The following is a 25,000-nucleotide window of genomic DNA, read 5'->3' as shown; positions in this document are numbered from 1 at the left end:
TTCTCTCTGACCGCACACACACACCCTCACTCACTCACTCACTCACTCACTCACTCACTCACTCACTCACTCACTCACTCACTCACTCACTCACTCACTCACTCACTCACTCACTCACTCACTCACTCACTCACTCACTCACTCACTCACTCACTCACTCACTCACTCACTCACTCACTCACAACAAAACACAATACCCCCCTCCCTTTTTTTTTTTTTTTGTTTGTTTTTTTTTGGTGGTTGTGCAGGCGCTTCTTGCAACTGGAGAGTCCAAAGTACCGCTTGCCAGCGCCCGTGGACACACACGCGGAGGCGGAGAAGGCGAGGAGGCGAACAAAGCGGCTGAAGAAGAAGCAGCAGAAGAAGCAGAAGAAGATGGAACGGAAAGAAAAGGAGCAACGGAAGCAGCTTGCCAGGCAGTCGCGCCGTACACACGAGCACTTGCAGAAGCAGATTGCAAAAGGCCGCCTGTCCCTGCCCGGCATGCATGACGGAAGCAAACATGACGGAGGAGCAACCACGCCTGCAGCTCCAATTGCTGGTGCTGATGAGGACACACGTGCCGGATCTGTGCGGGGCAGAGGCATTGGTGGGCTGATGGGACGCGTCATGACCAGGAGCCGCCGCACACGCGCGAGTGACGCACAAGACCCGACAACTACCGCAGCAACAGCAGCAGCAACAGCAGCAGCAACAGCCACAACAAAACCGCCAACAACAACACCAGCAGCAGCAGCAACAACAGAATCAGCGGGTGGCGATGGTACCGCGTCCGAGAAAGCGTTGGCGCTGGTGGAAACCGCACCGGCCCCTCATGACGCGTCCACGCCCACTCGCGACAGTGACGAGCAACAACAAACCCAAGCGGCGGAAAAGAGGCCGAGGCTTCCACACAGTATTGTCCCGCTGATCAAGAAGTGGACCATCAGCTCGTCGCCTGGCCTGTACAGCCTGTTTCTCATGCTGGCCACGGCAACACGCAACGACCTGACGTGCCTGGTGTACTTGGGCGTGCTTGCGCACCTCCTCATCAACTACTTCCGCACCATCACAGAGAAAGAGCGCATGTGGCGCATGTGGAAGGTGCAGATCTCTGCCGTGCTCATCGTCATCTCCCTGCGCCTGCTGTGGTCCCTACCGGCTGTTGTCCTCGACTTCTCCCCCTCGGCACTCGACGCTGTCCAGGCGTTTGGGTTGCGCTTCGGCACGGGCTTCATCCTCACGCCCACGGACGAGCGGCTGGGCATCTGGACCGCAAACGAAGGCCTGCTATTTGACTTTCTCGCCCTGGTGGTGGCCATTGTGCAGCGGCGCATCATGCTCACGCCGACAGCCATCCGCCACGTGCGCGATTCGCGTTTGAAACGCATTCGCCGGCAGCTGCGGGGCTCGAGGCTGGAGGTGAGCATGCTTCGTGAAGCCTCCCATCGCCAGCAGAAGCGTTTGGAACGCATTCAGCGCATTGAGCAGACACTCCTGCACGTGCAAGACATTTTGGCGGACAAGTCCAACGCCGGGCAGGTGGGCAGCCCAGACGTGGTGAGCGCGTTCTTTGCCGACCTGGGCGACCTTGAGCTTGCACTGGACCCTGAGACGACGGAGGCGAAGGAAGAATTGGCAGAGGCGCTGGAGCAGGGCGAAGAGGAGGAGCAAGAGAGGACACACGAGGATGATGTCATTGCAGCTGTTGCTGGCGGTCCTGTTGTGGACGAGAGCGGTGAGGATGAGGAGGATGGGGACAGCGAGGTCGGCGCTGGTGGTGGTGGTGGTGACGAGGAGGAGGTGGTCGTGCGAAGGGAAAACGAAGATGGCGATGACGATGATGAGGGCGATGCGAGCGGTGCGGAGTTGGAAGTCGTCACTGTGGGTGGTGATACGCATGGCGATGATGAAGGGCGTGTATCCGCGGCTGGCCAACAGCGAGCTGGGCGCCACCTCGGCCCACGCCAGCCACCATCCCCGGCCACACGCAGCTCCCTCAATGCGTTCTTCGAAGAGAACCGCAACCGTCGTCTCCAGCAGCAACAGGAGCAGCAAGAGCGTCGCAGACAGCGCGGGCGGTCACGAGGTCATTCACAGTCGAGCACAACCACGAACACGCTCACCAACCGCACGGCGACAACGGTGAGCCAGTCGTCAAGCTCTCACCGCGAGCGTGTGCGGGATGCGCTAATGCAAGAGATTCTCGAGTTCCATCAGGACTCGCAGTCCAGCACACACCTCACCCCGTTTGGCCAGTATCGCCACCCACGCGCACGTGGCGGTGACGATGGTGTTGGCCGCGCATCCCGCAGCACATCGCGTGTTGGGCGCAGTGCTGTGAGGGGCGAGTCGGAGAGCGTGACGCGCCCACAGCTGCGAGCGGCATCACACGCACCGTCACCACTCCGCATGACAAGCGTGCCGAGTCGACACAGGACAGGCAGCGAACAACAGCAACCGCAAGAAGAGACGGGCAGGCGTGGTCGGGGAAGGTGGGCAGGCACGCCGCGTGGTGAAGCGCGTGGTGTGGCGAGCGACGAGGATGATGGTGGCCACGCTGGTGATCTTATTGCTGGTGGAGAACGCACGAGGGGGAGTGATGTCGTGAGGAGCGAGGGAGAGGAGACGGTGACGAGTGAAAGGGACAACTACTTCACGGAAGCAACGGAGGAAGATTGGAACGAGGTTGGAGAAGTGAGCGAGGCAGAGCAGGAAGCGGAGCAGGTGGAACATGGCGAAGGGAAGGCCGCATCTGACGACGAAGAGGCAAAGTGCGCATCTGTGTGTTTGTGTGAGGGCGAGTGCATTTGTATGTGTGGGAGAGTGCGTTTGTATGAGTGTGTGTGCGTTTGTGTGTGTTTGTGTGAGTGCATGTGCACGTGTATATTTGCTCTGCATGTTGATTTTGCAATGTGAATTGCAGAGGTGGAAGAGGTCAGACCTAGTCGTGCATGTGACAAACGCGGCTGCACTCACGCTGATATTCCCACTTGCATGTGTGTAAGCAGGGACAAGAAGAAGGACGAAGAAGAAGGCGAGAAGAAGAAGAAGAAGAAGAAGCAGCCAGGCTTGGTTGCCAAGGCGTTTCTGCTGTTGTATCGCAGCAATGAAACGTTTCGACGTCGTCTTCGTCTTGGCCGCCGCCGCCGCACCGCCGCGTCAAATATCCTGCTCGCCGGCACATGCGCAGACGTCAGGGTCTCCCCACGCATGTTTGGCAAGGTGCGCACAATTGTGCTTGTTTGTTTGTTTGTTTGTTTGTTTGTGTGTGTGTTTGTGTGTTTGTTTGTTTGTTTGTTTGTTTGTTTGTTTATTTGTCTGCTTGTTTGTTTTGTGTGTGTGTGTGTATTTATTTATTTGTTTGTTTGTTTGTTTGTTTGTATGTGTTTGACTTGTCTTTGTATGTGTGTTTGTTGGTTTGTTTGTTTGTATGTGTTTGACTTGTCTGTGTATGTGTGTGTTGTATTGTGTTAAACCTTCCCATCCACTCCTCTCTGTGCATGTGCTCATATTCGTGCCCCCGTCTCTCATCTCCGATCTCTTCCCATCTCCCTAATCTGGTCTGCAGGAGCTGCTGTACTACATACGGCGGCACACTGCAATCCCGTGCTTCTTGATGATGGCCATCATTCCGTTCACCCACGCCGACCTGATCTCGCTCGTGTACCCCCTGCTCATCTTCATGTGGGGTCTGCTGGACCACCCGCAGCCGTCGCGTCTCTTCTGGACAACAACCCTCGTCTTCACCGTGGTGCGTGATTGCGTCGTGACATCAATGGTGAATTGGTTTTAGCAGTGAGAACTGGCTACTGTGATTCGCGGAGTTGCACTGAAGTGCACTGAACAACAACAGGGCAAGTCACGCCCTTTACCTCACGTTATTCACTCACGCACTCCCACCCAACCCTGCTGATCCAACCGGCATTTTCTCGTCCCTCCCTCCCCTCTCTCCAACAGGTGCAAGTGATGGTGCGGTACATGTTCAACTTCACGTTCTGGGGCGACTTCAACGCCCCCTCGTCATTCTGCGAGGGCCAGTCCTTCCACCGCTCGTGCGATGCTGCCACGCTTCTGGTTGGCATCCAGCGTGACCCATCGCAGCCACGCCCCTCTGCCGTCCACCTCATCCCAGACTTTTTCCTCTTTGGAATCCTCTGCCTGCACAAACTCTCGCTCGAGTCCCTTGGGCTTTGGAGGTCAGCATGCACACACGCTTTGTTCTGTTGTGTGTTCGTGTGTGTGTGTGTGTGTGTGTGTGTGTGTGTGTGTGTGTGTGTGTGTGTGTGTGTGTGTGTGTGTGTGTGTGTGTGTGTGTGAACACGTCCGGGATTGGCTGCGTGTAGGTTGTTGTGTGCCCCATATCTCCACTGCTCACCCCTCCCTCTCCCCCTTCCCTCCAACACACACACACGCACACGCACGCAAACCATGCAGGGCGTCGCTGTTCACGGACGGAAGCAAAGCGGAGGTGGACAAGGCGCGGGATCAGGTGGTGCAGGCCACGCTGTCATACGCACGGCTGCGCAACAACCACCGCCCCGCACGGCGACAGCGACAACGACAACAGGCGGGTGGAGGGCCAGAGAACTTGCAGCAGGCGTTGGTAAGCATTGACAGCGACAACAGCAGCAGCAGCAGCAGCAGCAGTGATGACAGTGTCAACAGCGAGCATGATGACAGCAATGTGGGTGCTGGTGGACACACGGACCGCAACACCAGTAGCCATGGTGGTCGTACACAGCGCGACAGAGGTGCACACGCAGGCGGTAGCTCAACATCAACGACAAAGGCAAAGGCCTCCACTCGCCCGAATGACGACAGCTTCGTTGTTGTGATTGGCGAGGGTGTGCACGCCAATGACAACACCGCCACCACCACGGACACCGAGAGTGATGATGATGACGACGGCGACGATGGGCATGATAAGCGTGGTGATGACGACGCCGCGCCGCATCAACAACATGGACACGAACGTCCTCGCAGCGACCCCCGTCCGCAACGCCGCCACCGCCGCCGACACGGCCACAGTGACACCACCGCACCCCATCATGACAGCGAAGCAGACGGCGGCATCACGAACCGTCCAGACCATGATGATGATGATGATGATGATGATGATGATGGTGATTACGACGATGATGACGACGACTACAGCGATGACAGCAGCCACGACGGTCGGGGGAACGACGATGGTGACGAAGACCGTGATGATGATGATGACAACAACAACGACAACAATGATGTTGACGACGCCAACGGCCCTCATGCACGCACGCGGGGTGAGCGGAAGCAGCTGCGGCGACAGCGGTTGAACGATGAACTGTCGAATTTGGAACTGCAGGTGAACAAGCGCATCAACGCCCGGGCTGCGCGGTCAACATTTCAACGCATCCAACACTTCTTCCACAAGCTGCTGTATGCAGAGGGCAGGGCCTCGCACGACTTTTACATTGTCCACTTCAGCACCTCGCTGATTGCGCTGTTGCTGACGGCTGGTGGGTGGAACGCCTTCCAAGCGAGGGACGCACGCTCAGCATCAGCAAGCTCCGTGGTGACGGAGAACCAGATCCCGTACCAGCTCCTGCTCACGCTTCTCACGCAGTTTGTGGTGATTGTGCTGGACCGCATCTTCTACCTGACGAAGAAGAACATGGCAAAACTGTGCCTGCACATCTTCTGGTTCCTTGTGGTGCACGTGTACATCTTTGTTGTGCTGCCGCTGACGACGGACCGCGCCTTCTCCGACAACGGAATCGTCATTGCCATTTATCTGTTGCAGTGCGTGTACCTCTTCGCCTCTGCGCTGCAGCTCAAGTTTGGGTACCCGCACGTTGTTCTCGGCAACGCGCTCACCCGCCACGCCAACTCGGTCGGATACGTGTTCTTCGTCATCTACCGCGCCATCCCCTTCTTGCACGAGCTGCGCGTGATTCTGGACTGGACATACACGCCGACGACGGTTGAGTTCCGGCGATGGGTTCAGATTGATGACCTGTATCTGCAGCTGTACAACAACAAGTTCTTTCTCGGCCGCCGGCTCAAGTTCTGGGTGAAGCGGGGCGGGTTTGGCAAGCGGCAAATCTTTGCGCAGAAGTGTCTTGTTGGCTTCCTGTTCTCCCTCGGCCTGCTGCTTGTGATTTGGCTGCCGCTGATCCTGCTCGCCATCTTTGCCAACTCCACCACGTCCACGCCGCCAGCGGAGCTGCAGCTGTCCTTTGCACCGCTGGGCACACCGGACCTGTACACCCGCCACGCCCCCGTGATTGCAGACGCACCGCTGCCAGATTACGTGGACGCGCAGTTGTCGGCCTCGCCAGCTGTGCGCGGGTTTGTGTCTGATTTCCCGGACGAGGGCGACATACAGCACGTGGTGTTTGCGAGCGAGAGTGAGCAGCTTTCGGTTGAAGCAGACGTCGTGAGCGCATCGCTGCAGGCGCAGTTGGCAGCCGGGAAGCCGGGGCGGCTGTATCTGGGGATGACAGCACGAAAGCAAGGGTCATCCCCGCCCAAGATGGACACGCGCAGCGTGCTCACGACGCGGCTGACCATGGAAACGACACAGGCGCTCGTGAATGTGCTGACAAACGCCACTGGTGCCGGCAACAGCGTTGTGGTCCCGGCTGCGTTTCCGTCGTATGTTGTGGTCAACTTTGCCGACCGCACCATATCCGAGGATGGGGTGCCCTCTGAACTGCAGCAGCGGCTCAACCTCACGCTCACGCTCCTCAGCACAGCCGCTTCCACGGGCCAGACATACTGGGGCGCCGAGGTCACCCTGGTGAGTGAGTGTGTGTGGTGGGGGGGGGACAGGGGGAACAGGGGTGGTTAGTTTTGCTGGAAGTGCTGTGCTTTTTGTATCGGCGTGACGTCTGTTCATGACTCGTGAACACAAACACACAAACGCACTCACTTACATTCACTCACACTTACATCCACTCACACTTACACTCACTCACAATCATACACGCACCCTCACATCACTTGCACACATGCACACACCCTCACATCACTTGCACACATGCACACACACACAGACGAACGGCACGGTGACACCACCGCGTGTGACCGTGTTCAGCAAACGCCAGCTCGTGGGTGTGCTTGAGTTCCTGGCGGGCTTTGGCATTGTCGGTTTGTATGTGTCCGTTGTGCTCGTGATCGGACGTCTGGTCCGCACGGGCATGAAGGGGGTGCACACGCAGATTGCGTTTACGGAAATGCCAACAGTGGATGCACTGCAAGGGCTGTGCCACGCCATCTTCCTTGCACGCGAGCACCAGAAGCTGGAGGTTGAAGAACATTTATCGATGCTGCTGCTTGAGATCTATCGCCTGCCCACGGCACTGCGGCAGTGGTCGGGATCGCTGCTCAACAAGGAGCTCATGACGAGCCAGCTCGATGACCCAAGATACAACCCGGCACTCAGGAATGAGTGATGGTGACAATGGGAAAGAGGGACGGGGAACATGCAGGGATGGAGGAAGGACAGCAGTTGTTGATTGAGTTGGATGCGTGAGTGAATGTGTGTGTGTGTGTGTGTGTGTGTGTGTGTGTGTGTGTGTGTGTGTGTGTGTGTGTGTGTGTGTGTGTGTGTGTGTGTGTGTGTGTGTGTGTGTGTGTGTTTGCAGGGGAGAAGTGCGTGGGAGAACGTTTGAGATGTGAGGGGGTGGTGATGCAGGTTTACGTGTTTCTACGAGATGTGAATTGATGTTGTTTTTACATTTCATGCTTGTTGCTATCTGTTACACTCGATTCATAGACGATGGCTCGCTTCAGACTTCAACCAATTCGTTTGCAAGCACGTTCAAATAAATACACGCAGTACTGGGTTGTGGTTGTGTGTGTGTGTGTGTGTGTGTGTGTGTGTGTGTGTGTTGTCGTGAGGTGTGTTCGCTCCGTGCCTGCTGTGGTGCACAATAACTTCCGTTTGGCAACAACAGCCATCAGGATGTTCGTTGCATGACACGATGTCATCTTCTTTAATTGTTGGAACGCCGCCACAGAAACACGGCAAACATGGTGCATGGCCTGGCAAAAGTGTGCTGTGCTGGTGGTGCTCGTTCATGGGAATGCAATCTTGTACACGTCATCATACGTCCGCGCAAAGTGGACCTGAAAGTGTGTGTGTGTGTGTGTGTGTGTGTGTGTGTGTGTGTGTGTGTGTGTGAGCAGGAGACAAAACGATGCAAGTGGCAAGGGAGACAAAGACAGTCAGCATGACGCACAAACACGCACACATTCAAGCATAAACACACACACACACACACACTGGCACAAACACACAAGTACACACACAAAGGCAACGCACCTCCAAGCCCTCCTTCACTGCGTCTGGCAGGTCTTCAAAATCTGGTCTGTTTCCCTCCGGCAGGACAACGCACTGCACGCCCTCACGTCGCGCAGCCAGCAGCTTCTCCTTGATCCCGCCAACCTTCAGCACCTGTGTGTGTGTGTGTGTGTGTGTGTGTGTGTGTGTGTGTGTGTGTGTGTGTGTGTGTGTGTGTGTGTGTGTGTGTGTGTGTCAGTGTGTGTCAGTGTGTGTCAGTGTGTGTCAGAGTGTGTGTGTTTGTGTTTGGACAACAAAGGGGGCGAGGGCACAAAACGCAATTCGCAGCCATGGCCCGCCAACAACCAAAGACAACCAACCAACCAACCAACCCTCCGAACAGCAACGATGGCAGCATGTGCTCACCTTGCCCGTGAGCGAGACCTCGCCCGTCATGGCGAAATCCTGCCTGACAGGTTTATTGAGGGCGAGGGACAGGAATGCGGTGACCATTGTGCAGCCTGCGCTCGGCCCGTCCTTTGGTGTCGCCCCCTCAGGGACATGCAGGCTGTGCGTGCGTGTGTGTGTGTGTGTGTGTGTGTGTGTGTGTGTGTGTGTGTGTGTGTGTGTGTGTGTGTGTGTGTGTGTGTGTGTGTGTGTGTGTGTGTGTGTTGTGTTATGTGTGTTCAGTGTGTTGTGTGTGTGTGTGTGGTGAGATTGTGAGCTGCTAGTATGCGTGGACGGGAATAAGGGGGATGAACAGAACAGCGTGTACGCCCGGCCACGCACTACATATACACACACGCGTGTGCGCGCACGTTACATAGCCTCACTTGATGTCTGCTGTCTTGAGGTAGGTGTTGCTGCTGTCAACTTGCTCGACGTAGTGCTTTGCGAACGTGTAGGCAATTGTTGCGCTCTCCTTCATCACATCGCCCAGGGACCCTGACAAGCGTGAAGATAACATATGAGGTGTCCGGGTTGGCAAAGAGGCGTGGTGTGACAGCTGTGGAAAAACAAGAACGCCAAGACAATGGTGTTAACTGAAACCCGCACACAAACGCGCGCATACGCACACACGCACACACGTATTGTGTCTCACCTGTGAGCTTGAGGGACCCTGAAGTGTTGTCGCTGTCGCCTTGCTTGGAAAGTGACGTGGCAACCGTCTCAATGTACAGCGTGCTGCCACCTGCAGTTGTGGTGAAGTGGAGAAAATGTCGGATGGACAGGCATTCAAACATTGTCAGGGGGAGCGCTGTCACTTGTCACGAACAACACTGCCAACAGCACCGCGGTCGTCAAGATATAACGACGACGACAACAACAACAACTTAAACAACAACAACAACTTAAACAACAACTTAAGCAACAACTTAAACAACAACTAAAGCAACAACAACTTAAACAACAACTTAAACAACCCCAAAGAGCAACACCACCACCGTACCCATTGCGGTCCACGCCAGACCCATGACGACGCCCGGTGGTGTCGTGTCGTACATGCGGTCACTCGTGAACAGCGGAAGGCCAACAAACTCCTTCAGATTGTCCGCCTCAACATTCACAACCTGTGCGCATGTGTGTAGGTGGTGTGCGCATGTGTGTAGGTGGTGTGTGTGTGTGTGTGTGCGTGTGTGTGTGTGTGTGTGTGTGTGTGTGTGTCGTGGGTGGGTGTCGTGGGTGTGTGTGTGTGTGTGTGAGCAAGCCACAAATAAATTTTACGACACCATGAACAGCGTCAGCGAATGCCTGCAGGCAACAGCACGTGCAAGTGGAGTTGCATGCGGCGTACCCCGTCCTTCGTCTCGCCGCGCACAATCTTGAGCGCAGCCTTGCGGTGGATCTGAAACCAAAGATGACATTGGTGAAGGAATAAGCGAAGCATCAAGCAAGCGAGTGACGCCCAGCATTGGCCCAAGCACGCGCCACACACGCACACACGCACACACACGCACACATACACAAACACCACGACGCACCTTCTCAATCTGCTTCCTGAGACTGCGGACGCCGCTCTCACGGCAGTAGCCCGAAATGAGGGCCTGCAGGGCCTCTGCTGTGATGTGCAGGTGCTGGCCATCAACACCAGTTGCCTCGCGCGCTTGCGGGATCAGGAAGTCCTCGGCAATCTTCACCTTCTCGTGCAGCATGTACCCGGAGAGCTCAATGATCTGTAACGTGTGGGCAAGGTGGTGTTGGGGTGACGATGTGAAGGTTGCGTGGTTCAGAGACGCAAGGATGCAAGCATGCAGTTACACATGCATGTACACACTGTTGCGGCAACCACCCAACGCCACCACTCCGACTACAGACCACAACAAACCACTGAAAGCTCATAAAACTACACCTTCAGCTAGATTCACCACCACCACCACCACCACCACCACCACCACCACCACCACCACCACCACCACCACCACCACCACCACCACCATCACCACCACCACCATCACCATCACCACCACCACCACGACGACGACGACCACCACCACCACCACGACAACAACACGCCACACCTCCATTCTGTCCTTGAGCGGGCCCGGGATAGTGTCCAGCACATTGGCGGTGCACACGAAGAGCACTTTGGAAAAGTCGACGGGGACGTCCAGGTAGTGGTCCAGGAATCCGGAATTCTGTTCCGGATCCAACAGCTCAAGCAGCGCAGGCGAAGGGTCGCCTGGACACGGGGTGTGTGTGCGTTGTGTGTGTGTGCGTTGTGTGTGCGTTGTGTGTGTGTGTGGGTGTGTGTGCGTGCGTGTGCGTGTGTATGTGCGTGCGTGTGCGTGTGTGTGTGTGTGTGTGGTGTGATGTGTGTGTGTGTGTGTGCGTGTGCGTGTGCGTGTGCGTGTGAGTGCTACAGAGACATGTGTGTTCAGAATGATGCTTGTTCGCATGCAGCCCCCTCGAGATCATCCGCAGTTGAGGATCGTGTTCACAAGATACTCACCGAGACGGCCAAAGCCAATCTTGTCAACTTCGTCAATCAGAATGAGAGGGTTGCACGTCTTGGTCACCTTCAAGCACTGAATCGGTTTGCCTGCAGGCAACAACAGCCCACGTGACGACAGGCGATGAGCAACAGTATCGCCATCGAACTTGTCGTCAGACAGATGCGCCGATGATTCACGCTCATCATCATCATCATCATCATCATCATCATCATCATGACCACCACCACCACCACCACCACCATCATCACCACCATCCCCCATCCTCATGACGGCGACGACGGCAGTGCAGTGGCAGCATGCTCACCTGGGATGGCGCCAACATATGTGCGGCGGTGGCCCTTGATCTCCGCCACGTCGTTCATGCCGCCAACAGAGAACCGGTAGTACTCCCTGTCGTTGCACATATATGTGTGTGTGTAAGTGTGTGTGTGTGTGTTCGTGTGTGTGTGTGTTCGTGTGTGTGTGTTCGTGTGTGTGTGTGTTCGTGTGTGTGTGTGTGTGTGTGTGTGTGTGTGTGTGTGTGTGTGTGTGTGTGTGTGTGCAGAAGGGGATTCGTGGGGTGCAATGTTGGTGTGCACTTGTGCACATGCGAGAGCCAACGCTCGCGTGCACGCGCACACTTCAAGCAGCGCACCTGTTGAGAGCCTTTGCGATGGATTTGGCAATGGAGGTTTTGCCAACACCTGGAGGGCCGACAAACGTCAGGATCTTGCCCTGTTGGCAGAACCAAAAGCAGCAGCGATGGAGACTGGAGGTAAGTAAGCGTATCAGGAGCAAGAAAAAAAAAACACACGCACGCATGCATGCACACACACACACACAATCACACAATCACACAATCACACACAATCACACACACACACACACACACACACACACACACACACACACACACACACACACACATCACACACACAATCACACACACAATCACACACGATGACCCACGCACGTGCGAGCAGCCCTTGAGCTGGCTGACTGCGATAAACTCCAAAATGCGATCCTTGACGTCTGTCATGCCGTAATGTTCCTCATTTAGAATGTCAAGGCCACGCCCCACGTCAAACACTTCCTCGGACGTGCGGCCCCAAGGAATGCACGTCAGCCACTCGAGATAGTTGCGCGTGACCTGACAGGTGTGGTGGTGGTGGCGTCGAGGGGGGGGGGGGGGTTGAGTTGAGGCAGGTTGTGAAGGGTGAACAAGAAGCAAGAGTGGTGTAATTCAAGCATGGGACCACGGGTGCGTGCTCGCACGCAATCACAACAGACCAACAGACCAAATCACACGACACACGACACACCACACCACACAGGCAAGCGAGAACGGCGGCTGGACCTGGTACTCGGACGATTGGGGGTCGAGGTTGGACAGTTTCTGCATCTCCTCCTCAATCACCTCATTCGCCTGGGAGGTGGTTGGTGGTGGGTTGGTGGTGGTTGGTGGGGACACGTGGGTGGTGACGGCGTGAGAACACACACACACACACACACACACACACACACACACAACAACAACAACAACAACAACAACAACAACGAGCACAACAAGATGCATCTTCACATACACATAAAATGATCAATCAAAATCCACCTCTCAACACCAAGCAACCACCGACCACTGCCGCCATGGCAATACTCACCCTCTCCGGGACGGTGAGGCCCTCGAGTGCGGCCTTGAACTTGTCAATCAGCGTCGCCGTCTCGTCCTTCGTGATGCCTGATGTGACGCATGGGACACGCGCGCGCACGCACAAGAATACATTGAAGTGAGGGGACGAGGGAAGGTGATGATGTGTGCATGGAGAAATTGGTGTTCAAATACATGGTGGGATCGTCGCAGATCACATGCACAACCATCATCGCAGTGATCACAACAAGCGCAGCAGCCACTACCATCACCACCACCATCGGCCTCAGTGTCGTACCGAGTTCCTTCTTGATGGCCTGCAGCTGTTCGTGGAGGAGATGTTTGCGCCGCTGCTCGTTCACCTGGAGAGTGAACAGCGTGGTGCGGGGTTGTGGTGCAGCGTTGTGGTGTGTGTGAGTGTGAGTGTGAGTGTGAACAGCGTGGTGCGGGGTTGTGGTGCAGCGTTGTGGTGTGTGTGAGTGTGAGTGTGAGTGTGAGTGTATGTGTGTGTGTATGTGTGTGTGTGTGTGTGTGTGTGTGAGGTGAGTGTGAGTGTGAGTGTGTGTGTGTGTGCATTTGGGACTTTGCCGTTACCTTTGTCTCGACTTGCTGCCGGATTTCGCCCTGAAGTTTCATGTTGAGGAGCTCCCGCTTCAAAATCTCCAGCGTCAGCATCAACTTGGACTGGCAGCGTCGATGGCGGTAATGGTGATGTTCGTGATGGTATTGGTGATGTTGGTGATGGCCAGGAGAGACGTGGCCGGGATGAACGAGAACAGAACAGCACTTTGAGTTGACTTGCCATCGAACCACAAACACGGTCAAGCGCAAACACACACACACACACACACACAACGAACCTCTGCCCCTGCCCCCTTCCTTCACGAATGGTGCTCACCTCCATGTGGAGCTCCGCGAGGACTTGTTGCATCTCGTGCGGGTCGGCCGATGTTGCCGCAATAGCCAGGTTGCACAGCTGGTTGTAGTCGTCCAGCCGAAGCCTGTTTTCCATTGCTGCCAGCACAGAGTCGCGCAGCATGCTGTTTGACGTCACAATGTCCCGGAGTGACGTCACCACCTCGGCAGCGAGTGCCTGCAAGCACGCAAGCGGGAAACAAGCATGAAATTGGTCATGGAGACGTGCGAGCGGTGCGGAATATAAGTGTGTGGTGTCGATAATGACGGAAACAAAAAGCAAAAAACAAAATACTCACAACCTCCGGCCACCTTTTCTTTTTTTTTTTTTTCAATCCTCGCGTGCAACCAAAACTGGACCAATCATCACCATCACAGCAACAGGACACTGAAACCAACACAGCCACTGTCCCAACAATCTCCTCATCTGCCGGCACAAGCATCGCACCTTGAGGCGGAGGTTCTGTGGATCGTACTCCTGCATCTTCAGCGTCGTCACCTTCGCCTTGAGCAGGGGGTGCATCTCATCACCATCGTGACGGCCGTGGCCATCGCCATCACCACCAGCACTGCTGCCGCGCCACGGCGACGCGGTGAAACTGTCACCAACAACATCTGCGCTGTCACGCTCGCCATCGCCGCTGTCCTCCTTCGAGTCCTCCTTCACGTCCTCCTTCGAGTCCTCCTCGTGGTCCTCCCTGTCGTCTTTGGGGTCTTCGTGTCCGTCATGCACATCGCCAAGACCTTCATCGTCGTCGTCGCTCACAGGAACAGTGCTGGTGATCTTGATGCTAAATTGTGGAGAGGGTGATGGTGTGGCAATGGATGTGGTGGCGGTGGTGGTGGTGGTGGTGGTGGTGGTGGTGGTGGTGGTGGTGGTGAGGAGGAGGAGGAGCAGGAGCAGGACGAGAGAATCTCACGGGACAACGGTCACTCACACACACACACACACACACACACACAAAGGCATACAACGCAACGCCCTTTGCATCCTTCCGCATCGACGTACGGGTAGTGGCCCTGTACGAAGAGATGACAACGGCCGTTTGAGAGCACGCGCGAGTCCGTGATGGACACGAGCGTGCCCACAGTCTCCACTTCGCCCAAGTTCTCAATCGTGTCGACAATCTCCTCCCTGAGAGGGGTGTAGGGGGGTAGAAGGGTTGGTGGTGAATGTGTGTGTGTGTGTGTATGCGCGTGCATATGTGAGTTAGAGGGTGTGTGTGTGTGTGTATGTGTGTGCGTATGTGTGTGTGTGTGTGTGCGTATGTGTGTGGGTGTGTGTGTGTGTGTTTGGGTGCAAGTTTGGCGAGCACTGGCGCAGCGTTCGTTCCAATGAGAGACACGGCACATGCCACATGCATCATAAGTCCACAACCACCCGCTTCGAACGTACTTGTCGTCAGAGCGGAGGAAGGTTCCGACAAACGGCTGGCGGATGCGAATGAGGTGCGAGATCTGATCAATCACACGCTCGTCATCAATCTGAAGAGTGTGAGGATGAGGATGATGATTGGTTGGTTGGTGTGAGAAAGGGGGTGGTAGTAGGTTGGTTGGTGTGAGGATTGTGGGAGATGGTGGTTGGTTGGTTGGTTGGTTGGGGTTAGGGGGCAGAAGGTGTGAAAAGTTGGAAGGTGCGATGGGAGAGCATGTGTTAAAACAGCAAGAAAAGACAAGCGGAACGGATTCCAGCGCAGCGAGACGGCACGCGGATGCCACATATGAACACGTGCGCACATAAATACCTCAAGAATGCGAACGGTGTTTGGGAGAATGGGCCGGTCGTGGAGGGGAAGTACAAACGCCTGCCAGATGTGATGTGTGGTGTGAGGCATCACACGCACGCAATTAAACAACGCGTGCTTCATGCACGCAGAAATATTCAAAACCTTCCTCGATACACACACACACACACACACACACGCACACAAGCGTCCGTCGTATGCATCCACCACACACAACATACGTACACAAACAACATGCACACGCACGCATTGTACCTCCTTGACTGATTTTGGAACGACAGGGGGCCCGAGGAGGCCTTGCTTATCGGAACCGCGCTTGCGATGGTGCGCAATGACCACCTCATCATCGTCCGCGTGGCCCGTGCCAACACGGCCGTCATCTGGCGGGCATACGAACACAAAGGTGAGGAGGGAGAGCATGGATGGGAAAAGGGAGCAAGGAATGAGTTGTTGCGTGTGGCAGCGCAGTGCAGCGCAGTGCAGTGCGAACGAGTGTGTGCCTGGTGTCTTCGCACGTGGGACTTCGGTACACGTGAACGGGTGTGCACATCTGCACACACGATAACGCACGTGAAAATACACACACACAACCAGACACCCACAAACACACAAACACACAAACAGACACAAACACACACACACACACACACACACACACACACACACACACACACACACACACACACACACACACACACACACACACACACACACACACACAAACACACACACACAAACGCACGTGCATCCCTGCGGACTTGGTCCTCCACGTGGGAAAACTCCTCGTCGTTGTCGTCGCGTTTGCTCGATTTCCCTTTGCTGCTCTTGCGGTGCCACTTGCGGCCACGGGTCGCCTTGGACGCCTTGTCCTCCTCATCGCCATCCTCGTCCTCACCTTCCTCCTGAACGCCAGTCTTCTTCCTCGCCTCGCCATCATCACCATCACCTCCATCTCCGTCGTCACTGCCACCACCACCGCCTGCAGCGGCGCTGTACATGCGGACAAAGGTGGCGGACGCATGCTGCTGCTGTTGTGCATGACCGTAGAAGCGACCAAAGCGGCTGGCCAAGGGCGCAAATGGCGCCTGCAAGCTGTGACGGCCGGTAGCTACGGTGGCCTCAGCCGCTGCTCCCCACAGGCGCTGAGCATGCTGTGTCCGCGCACGCGAATGAAGAAGAGCCCTTTGTGGCTGAACAACGGCCACAGCGCGGGTCAGCGCCACCGCACAACGAGACAACTGCACCACAACGCACGCACAAGTTCGTTATTGGGCAAGAAAAGAGTGGCCGCAGCATACACATGAACTCAAAAACACAACAGCGCGGCACACACACACGCACAAGCATGCTTGCAGAGGCAGACACACGGCATGCACGCGTGTATGTGTGGACACAAACAAACATGGCATGCACACAAGCATGCACACAAGCACACGCACCTTTGTGGCTGCGTCTCGGAGAGCGCTCATGACGGGTGTTGCAGTGTCTCACGCGCCAGCGCGAAGAGCCAGTGATGCTGCTACACTGCTGAGCCGCGGCGACGAGCAACAACACAAACGTCGAGCAACAACACAACTCCAAGCAACAAGCAGCAAGCAACAAGCAAGCGAAGCAACCTGTGTTGTTTGTCAGCGAGGTGGTTGATCGGATAAGTGGTTGAAGATATCGCAACTATTCCGGACTTTGCCCGTTTTTCTGGAAGCAAGTTGTGGTGTGGCGGTGTTGCAAGAAGGCAAGAAGAGCGCTCTCGCTTGAACTCTAGAACTCTTGAAGGCTTGCATTAAGTCAAGCAAGTGCTCATTAGCTCTTTAGCTCTTCCTTCGTTCCTTCGTTCCTCCTTTCCTCGGCCAACCTCAACAGCTCAAACGCACACGCACTACACATGTCTCGTTGTTGGAAAACCACAGGGAGCACTTAAGCGCTCAGTTCTGTCTCTGGCTAATCGGCTAATCTCGATCGTTTCACTTTCACGACTCTCTCTCTCTCTCCCTCTCTTGGAACAATGGAACCTCTCTAAACCTCTCGCAGTCTCGCTGAATGTCAATGAGAAAACGGAACTACACGAACGGGCCATATCTCACGGTTAAGAATGACGATGAAAACGACAAAGAACACGGCAAGAACGAGGACACAACAAAGTGGAACAAGAACAGAGGAAGAACAACATGGCGCTGATGGCGTGGACGACGACGAAGGACGACTGGACGATGGCAATGATCTTGATCAACGGCGGATGAAGAAACGACTACCATGAACGTAATGCAGGAATCAAAAACAGACACGCATGCACACACACACACACTGGCAGGCACACACACACACACTGACAGGCACACTTGCACAACGTGCAATCATGCAAGGTGGTGATCCTTGAGCTCTCCAAAGGATGGGCGTTCACGCGCGTTCTGCGCCATGCACTTGTACGTCAGCGACTGGAACCACTCGGGAATGGCTATGGATGAGTGTGTTTGTGTTTGGGTGTATGTGTGTGTGATTGTGTGATTATATGTGTGATGAGAGAAGGATGCTCAAGCAAGTAATCCAAGCACACACGCACACGAACACGCCACATACATACGCATGCACAAGACAACTCACCATCTTGTTCATCATCTTCAAACGTGAGCCGTTTCCCATCTGCCATCAGGTTGAAGAGTGTGGCGAGGATCGGTCCCCGATACCCGCTCCCCTTTTCCTGCTCAATCAAATCAGGCACACGCTGCGTCGCCACCTCCCACATCAGCACGCCAAAGCTGAAGATGTCAGCCTCAAAGCTGTATTTGTCGCCCGTCAGTGCCTCGGGTGCCATGTACAGCGGCGTGCCCACACCAGCCGTCAGCGTCATGCTCGTCATCGTCTGCAGTCCAGCTTGCTGGCTGTACTCCGGATCATCGTCATAACTGGATGACAAACGATTGTGGGCGGTTTGTGTTCTGCTACTGCCACCACCACGCGTGAAGCACTGGCGAATGGATCCGAAGTCCGTAATCTTGGCACGCAACCGAGCCGACACCAGCACATTTCCACTCTTCAGATCTCTGTTGAAATGATGACGGCGACATTGGTTTAAGGATAGGATGGTACAGTGAGCAGTGAGCAAGAAACACGTGCCTGCAGACTCACTCAGTCACTCACTCACACACACACACACACACACACACACTCACTCACTCACTCACACACTCACACACACACACTCACTCACAAATAAATAGAAATACATACGACCCCACACACCGGTGCATCTGGTCGAGGCTGTGGATAAAAGCCATGCCACTTGCAACGTCGCGGAGCAGCCGCAGCTTCAAGCCCCAAACCGTGAGCTCGCTGCTTGCCGCCTTGCCGCCGTTAGCAGGCGTGTTGACCAATGTCAGCTCATCGCCCACGTCAGCTATCATCACCTCCGGATCCGTGTCACTCCCGCCCTCACTGTCTTCTCTCACCTCCGCCAACACCTGCCCCATGTTCTTGCCCAACAGGTCTTTCAGTGATCCCATCGCCACAAACTCCAGCACCAGGAACGGGCTGCCGTTTGGACCAGTACCAGCGCCAAAGAACCGCACCACGTGCGGATGCCTTGTCCGCTGCAAGAACTCCACCTCCTTCTCAAATTCCAGCACCGTGCTCTCGTCAAATGCCATGACCGCTTGCTGCAGCACTTTCACTGCCACCGTCACCGTGTCCCATTCTGCCTTGTACACCGTACCAAACGCACCCGCAGCAACACGCTTGGTCATCCTCAGCTCATCGAACTCAATCTCCCATGCTTTCTTCAGCGCCATTACTTCCTCATCCCGTTCCACAAGCAGCTGCTGATGAAGGCTTGCGCTCTTGTGGGAGCGCCAGTAGCGGCGGTAGAGCCACAGGACAACAGGGACGAGGATGAACAAGCCGCCCAGCACAGAGCCTGCAGCCACAACGGTCACATCGAGCGAAACCCCCCGGCACACACCACCGCTCCTCTCATGGCCTTGTGCGCAGTCACAGGAGAAGGAGAACATAACCTCTGTCGTCAGCAAGGATGGATCGCTGCGGGGGCGGAGGTCCTGGCTGGAGAACTGCAGCACGCAAACAATTGGCGCACCAGTCAGTTGAAAAATCGGCGGAAGAGGCCGGTTTGGGAGGGTGACAAAGTCGGGAAAAGTGAACTCCTCATCTGCCAAGACAACCGTTCTCTCCACAACAGGGTTGATCTCTTGTGGGCTGTTGAGCCACACGTTTCCTGAAAGATCCAGCACATCCACTTGCTCCAAACAGTTTTTGACCATCATCGTGGCTTCTTGTGTGCCAGCGACCCCACCCATGTTCCGCGCAAAGAGAAAACGCCGTCCCCACTGCGTGCACAACGGATGCTTGGGTGGAACTTGAGTGTGACTGATGTCGAGAATTTCAATTGGAGGCGCGTCAATGGAGGTGAGCTGGGTGCAACCCGACACATTCAGCTCCTGCAAAGGGGATTCGACGATGACAGACCGAAGATGCCTGTTGTCGTTGAGGAGAACCGTTTCGAACGTCTTGTTGGGGCATAGGTGGATGACTTGGTATTCTGCGTTGGCGATGCGAAGCTCTCGCACGCTGCTTGCGAACAGTCTGCACAACTCGGTGATTGCGAGCGTCAGTTCGCTGGCACCTGGCCAGCCAATGTGCAGCGTATCGAGGTTCAGGTTTGGAAGCCGCTCGAGGGAGTGAATCACTGCGCCGATATCCACATTTTCAAGGCGAAGTGTCGTCAATGGCGCAATGCTGGTACTGTTGATGTTGCTCGACACTGCCACAGACTGCACTTGCGCCGCTGCCCCAAGCTCGAGAACACTGAGGTTGTGTGTCTGCAGTAGTAGAGTGAGATCCATGCGTCTGATCTCGTGGTTCTGCAGACGGAGGGTTTCAAGTGCAGGGGTGAGAGTGGCGTTGGGCAGCTCCTGGATCGGATTGTTGCTGAGGTCAAGGAGTTGCAGAGACGACGAGGATGCCATTGTCAGGACACTGTTGATTGATCGAAGAGCGTTGTTGGCGAAGGACACTTCTTTCAGCTCGTGGTTGTTCGCGAGGAGGCTTGTTGGGACGGTCGTGAGGACATTGTTGTTGCAATAGAACTTGATGAGTCGCGTGTTGAACGCAAGGAGATTGTCGGGCAATGCCGTCAAGGCGTTGTCCCGAATGTACAATTCTGTCAATGCTGCTAAGTCGTTGAACACGGCCCCTGGCAAGGACGTGATTCGGTTGGTGAAGAGTTGCAGGAGATCCAACGACGACAGACCAGAAAAGATGGTCTCGGGCAGAGACGTGAGGCGGTTGTGGGCCAGTCCAAGCGCGGTGAGACGGGTTGTGCTTCGGAATAGTGTCGGCGGCAAGCTTGTGAGGAGGGCGTTCTCCAGCGCAAGGCGATCCAGCATGGTTAGCCCAGTGAATGCGTCGGCGTCAAGCTTCGTGATTGGATTTACTTGCAGCTGCAACAATGTGAGACTTGCGAGTTGATGAAACAAGCCGGAAGGGATGATGCTGATGTCGTTAAAAGCAAGGATCAGCTTGTCCAGAGCAGTCAGGTCATCAAATGCCCCCGGCTCCATGTGAGAGATGGCGTTGTTGTGGAGAAACAGCCGCTGAAGTGCCGTCAGCCCCATGAAAACGCCCTTGCGCACCTGGCGAACACGGTTTTGGATCACGTTGAGAGTCTCCAGCGCCTTCATAGATGAAACATCTGGCACAGCGCTCAAAGACGAATTGGTGACGTGGAATGCCGTGATTCTTTGCGCGTTCTCAAAGCCGCTTGCGTTCACTTCACGCAGCACCTCGCTGTTGCGGATGATGATCGTGTTGAGACCTAGTCTGAGCTCGTCGAGCATGCTTAACTGGAATGTTGGAAACTGGACGCCTTCAACTATGACGTGAGTGCACGCAACCCATCTTCCATTGTTGATAATCCATTTCAGCGTCGCTTCTTGAACGTGTCCGGTCACTGTCAGCTGACGCACGTCGCGAGAAATGATTCTGAGGTTTCTTGCACTGGTGCTGTCATCCACATGGTCGTCCTCAAAAACAGTGATGGTGAGCCTTCTTTTGTTGTCTGCACCAAAGCATGATCCATCAATCACGCCTGCCAGCGTGCATTGCCCAATACCATTGTCATTCCTTCGCACTCGCCTGTGCTGCCACTGTAGCTGTCGGTGTAGTGAGACAGCACTACAATACAAATCCTGAACTTAAGTGTCGTGAAGGAGTGTCAAGGCCGAACTTAAGGGTATCAAGGCATAGTCCTCCCAGAGTTCAGGACCAACACAGATTCCGAACCACACAACAGAACGGAACTACCACTCCTCACCAAGGACACCAACACCCAAGATCCGACCCCCTTGCTCGTCTCTCTTGACCTTGTGCCTGTCTCTACTTTCCTTGCTTGATTGTTGTCACTTATCTTATCACTCCACTTATCTCATCGCCCCATCCTATTACCCTGTCTTCTTTACTTGCGACTACGTCTCCCGCACAGTATACAGCAAGACCCTACTCTAAGTCCCAGTCAAACACTCTTACACACACACAGACCAGTCACATCACAACAGTCGGGGAAGCTTGGTCGTTGCGTTGCGGATGGCATTCACTCTCTCTTCCACGTGCGGAGTGGAAGTTGTGAACAGTGGAGCGGATGGTGTCCCGTGCTCTTCTTGAAGTTGTTCGTCTTTGCTGCTGTCCTCATTGCGATCGTCGCACCCAAGTGCAGCCATCATGCGGTGAATCGGGGATAGGTCAACACTGAGTGGCGTGAGTGGCGTGTCTTCCTTGGTTGCATTTGCAGTTGTTGCGTCATTGTTGCTGCCACTGCGATCACTGTGTCCAGAGAAGAATGGCACGCTGTACGCCTTCAGGATGCGCACCATGCTGTCCAGTGTCCCGTGTACCTCCAAGCACAACTAAGAAAGAAAGAAAGTAAGCAGGCGTTGGCGTGTGTGTGTGTGTGTGTGTGTGTGTGTGTGTGTGTGTGTGTGTGTGTGTGTGTGTGTGTGTGTAGGGTGCATGCAGGCACACCATGAGAAGCCGGGAGACGATTGTGTGAGAGGAGGCGCATGTGTGCGCTTGACCAGACAGAAGTACACACAGACACATGCACCACTTTACAGCTTCACAAAACACCCTCCAGTCACAACAGGACACAACACGGAAGGACAGATACAGATCGGGAGCAGACAGCCACCTAGCCACCTGGTTGTCTTGTCCTTCTTGCGTGGGTGGTTCAGTGCGAGTTGCGGCTGAGATGCTAGAAATGCTTGCAGGCGTGGCTGCCACGATGGAAACAACCACCAGCAGCATCACCAGCAGCATCACCACAGCCGTGGTCGTCGCCCCTCTCATGGCTTGTGGAGGAGGCAGTGTTGGTCTTCTGGTGGTCTTGCGTGGTCGTGGAGAAAGCGCGCGTTGTGTCGAAAAAAAATAAAAATGCACGGGAGAGCGTGTGGTTGTTGTCCAGCAGAAAAGTCGTTGTGACATGAGCAATTTTCGTAAACCGAAAAGATGGCAAAAAAAGAACAAGGACGAAACGTTGACAGGACTACTCATGATGGTGGCAGTGATGGTGGTGGGAGTCCTCGGTGGGTGGGAGTGCGCGGGGCGGTGGTGTTTGCGGTGATGGCTGTGCTGGTTGGGATGAGCGCGTGGCCGCTTGTGGTGGAGCTGATGGAGGGTAAGCAGCAAGGCAGAGGCCAGACGGCAGCGCCACCTGCTGCGCCCACCACAACGCGGCCCTCGCACGCTGCGCACGACACCACACAAGACTGCGCAGGTCACCTCGCCAGAGCACTGGCAGCTGCACAGGTGAGTTTCGTGCGTGTGTGCGTGTGTGTGTGTGTGTGTAAGGGTGTGTGTGTGCGTGTGTGTGTGTGTGTAAGGGTGTGTAAGGGTGTGTGTGTGTGTGTGTGTGTGTGTGTGCGTTGGTGTACGCCTCAGTCTGTTGTGATTGCCTTGCTGCTGTAGCTAGTCAGTGCATGCCAATCAAGTTGCACGATGTTGGACACCTTTGCGTTGTGCTTCGTCTTTGACAGAAATCAATGCAGCACAGGGCGGTGCTGGAGCTCAACCAATGCATAGAGCTGGAACCCGTGGAACCAAACACATTGTTTCAAATCGGTATGAACAACCTGTGTGTGTGTGTGTGTGTGTGTGTGGGAATCCGTCAGGCTGTGAAGACTACATTCCCCTATTGCACTACACGCACGCACGCACACACACACACACACGCACACACACACACACACACTGCTCCTTGCCAGGCGAAGTGTTTGTGATGCTTGGCGAATATGACGAAGGGCTGGATTGGATCTCTCGCGCCACCGCACTCGACCCAGGCAATTACCACTTCCTCACCCGCCTCATCGACGTCGCAAACAAAGCAGGCGTGTGCATGTGTGTGGTGTGGTGTGTGACTGTATTCACTGTTGAACTTGTGCGCACGCTGTTGTTTGCTGCTTTTCCTCAACGCCATCCTCCCTCATCTTTTTCATTCTTTGCAGGGGAGCCCGAGGCCGCTGTGCAGGCTGCGGAGCGCGGGCTGGAAACGCTGCTGCATCTTGACAGTGACACGTGGCACCGCACACTCCTACAGACCGCAGACGCCCCACCAGAGGACATGCAGTGGCTCCTCGACGAAAGCGCCGAGGTGTTGTGTGTTTGTGCATGTGCGTGTGTGTGTGTGCCTGTCTGTCTGTCTGTGTCTGTGTGTGTGTGTCTGTGTGTCTGTGTGTCTGTGTCTGGGTCTGGGTGTCTATACATGCGCTTGTCTTGTCTCCATCTTCTCCCCACCGACGGACAAGACCGTCTCTCCCTTTCCCACATTCTTGTTTTCCACCTTTTCGCCACCCCGCGCCTCCCATCCCTGCGACCAGGTGCTGCTGCTGCTGCGGTCGCTGGTTCGGCTGTATGAGCAGGTGGAGTGGATGCCTGCAGCCAACGCCGCCCACAAGATCCTCTCAAAGCTCTTTCCGCACGACACACACGCGCAGCAGCGGTTCGCAGACTTCTCAGCAGGTTCGTGTGTGTGTGTGTGTGTGTGTGTGTGTGTGTGTGTGTGTGTGTGTGTGTGTGTGTGTGTGTGTGCGTGCGTGTGCGTGTGCATGTGTGTGTTCATTCATGCTGACACAAGAATGACTCATCGCCCTCACACCCTCGCACCGTTCTTCACACCATCATCCCATCTCTACCACCGCTTCCACTTCCCAATGTCAACCTCAAACGTCAACGCCAAGGCATCGGGCTGATTGGTCAGAGTATCAATGTGTCGCTCGCCAGCTTGCAAGCTGAGTATGAGAGGCAGTACCCACGCCATGATGCAAGACAGCCTGTTGTGGACCATGCGCTCGTGCTTCTCGGTGCCAGCCTTGATGCAATCGCCATCAACATCGCACGCAAACTCCTCCTTGTCGGTATGTGTGTGTGTGTGTGTGTGTGCGTGTGTGTGTGTGTGTGTGTGTGTGTGTGTGTGTGTGTGTGTGTGTGTGTGTGTCGTGCGTGTGTGTGTGTGTGGTGG

General features: G+C 55.2%; 4 protein-coding genes across 4 annotated transcripts in view; 2 read left to right on the top strand and 2 right to left on the bottom strand.

Annotated features, from left to right (window-relative positions):
• The window catches only part of PTSG_08694 (uncharacterized protein), an 18,630-nt gene extending 11,088 nt beyond the window's left edge, over nucleotides 1-7,542 (top strand). Inside the window, exons 17-22 of the mRNA XM_004990428.1 lie at nucleotides 249-2,753; nucleotides 2,991-3,204; nucleotides 3,551-3,733; nucleotides 3,940-4,178; nucleotides 4,417-6,760; nucleotides 7,017-7,542. Coding sequence (XP_004990485.1) covers nucleotides 249-2,753; nucleotides 2,991-3,204; nucleotides 3,551-3,733; nucleotides 3,940-4,178; nucleotides 4,417-6,760; nucleotides 7,017-7,415 — 5,884 coding nt within the window. The 3' untranslated portion in view covers nucleotides 7,416-7,542. The remainder of the gene's footprint in view (nucleotides 1-248; nucleotides 2,754-2,990; nucleotides 3,205-3,550; nucleotides 3,734-3,939; nucleotides 4,179-4,416; nucleotides 6,761-7,016) is intronic.
• Nucleotides 7,543-7,928: 386 nt separating this feature from the next.
• Nucleotides 7,929-17,129, bottom strand: PTSG_08693 (Lonp1 protein). The gene is made up of 25 exons (XM_004990427.1): nucleotides 16,926-17,129; nucleotides 16,229-16,724; nucleotides 15,742-15,866; nucleotides 15,487-15,546; nucleotides 15,138-15,226; nucleotides 14,751-14,876; nucleotides 14,190-14,532; nucleotides 13,725-13,919; nucleotides 13,421-13,510; nucleotides 13,125-13,188; nucleotides 12,840-12,916; nucleotides 12,536-12,604; nucleotides 12,152-12,328; nucleotides 11,834-11,913; nucleotides 11,504-11,589; nucleotides 11,196-11,285; nucleotides 10,765-10,925; nucleotides 10,228-10,419; nucleotides 10,041-10,091; nucleotides 9,696-9,816; nucleotides 9,348-9,437; nucleotides 9,079-9,190; nucleotides 8,672-8,813; nucleotides 8,288-8,419; nucleotides 7,929-8,091 (listed from the first exon to the last, which is right to left on the bottom strand). Exons 1-25 carry the CDS (start codon nucleotides 16,953-16,955, stop codon nucleotides 8,041-8,043), a joined length of 3,249 nt encoding a protein of 1,082 aa, XP_004990484.1. The 5' UTR covers nucleotides 16,956-17,129; the 3' UTR covers nucleotides 7,929-8,040.
• Nucleotides 17,130-17,837: 708 nt separating this feature from the next.
• Nucleotides 17,838-22,896, bottom strand: PTSG_08692 (TKL protein kinase; the record flags this gene model as incomplete). The annotated part of the gene is made up of 5 exons (XM_004990426.1): nucleotides 22,684-22,896; nucleotides 22,098-22,394; nucleotides 18,724-21,680; nucleotides 18,085-18,524; nucleotides 17,838-17,938 (listed from the first exon to the last, which is right to left on the bottom strand). Exons 1-5 carry the CDS (start codon nucleotides 22,831-22,833, stop codon nucleotides 17,838-17,840), a joined length of 3,945 nt encoding a protein of 1,314 aa, XP_004990483.1. The 5' UTR covers nucleotides 22,834-22,896.
• An 89-nt stretch (nucleotides 22,897-22,985) lies between these two features.
• Nucleotides 22,986-25,000, top strand: part of PTSG_08691 (uncharacterized protein) — a gene marked incomplete at its 3' end in the record, with an annotated part of 6,571 nt that continues 4,556 nt past the window's right edge. Inside the window, exons 1-6 of the mRNA XM_004990425.1 lie at nucleotides 22,986-23,292; nucleotides 23,520-23,604; nucleotides 23,748-23,870; nucleotides 23,988-24,133; nucleotides 24,360-24,501; nucleotides 24,720-24,896. Of these exons, the coding sequence (XP_004990482.1) occupies nucleotides 22,993-23,292; nucleotides 23,520-23,604; nucleotides 23,748-23,870; nucleotides 23,988-24,133; nucleotides 24,360-24,501; nucleotides 24,720-24,896 (973 nt within the window). The 5' untranslated portion in view covers nucleotides 22,986-22,992. The remainder of the gene's footprint in view (nucleotides 23,293-23,519; nucleotides 23,605-23,747; nucleotides 23,871-23,987; nucleotides 24,134-24,359; nucleotides 24,502-24,719; nucleotides 24,897-25,000) is intronic.

The sequence above is a fragment of the Salpingoeca rosetta genome (genome assembly GCF_000188695.1).
Source record: "Salpingoeca rosetta unplaced genomic scaffold supercont1.24, whole genome shotgun sequence".
Classification (NCBI taxonomy): Eukaryota; class Choanoflagellata; order Craspedida; family Salpingoecidae; genus Salpingoeca; species Salpingoeca rosetta.
Note: the sequence above shows the minus strand (reverse complement) of the source record. Positions and strands in the feature narration are given on the sequence as shown.

Excerpts from the sequence above, each read along its gene's own strand:
- PTSG_08693 (XM_004990427.1), bottom strand. The coding sequence starts at position 16,955 with ATGAGCGCTCTCCGAGACGCAGCCACAAAG. Across the intron at positions 16,725-16,925 it reads TCCGAGACGCAGCCACAAAG|TTGTCTCGTTGTGCGGTGGC; the intron begins GTGCGTGTGCTT and ends GTTGTGGTGCAG. Across the intron at positions 9,191-9,347 it reads AGGGTCCCTCAAGCTCACAG|GGTCCCTGGGCGATGTGATG; the intron begins GTGAGACACAAT and ends CACGCTTGTCAG.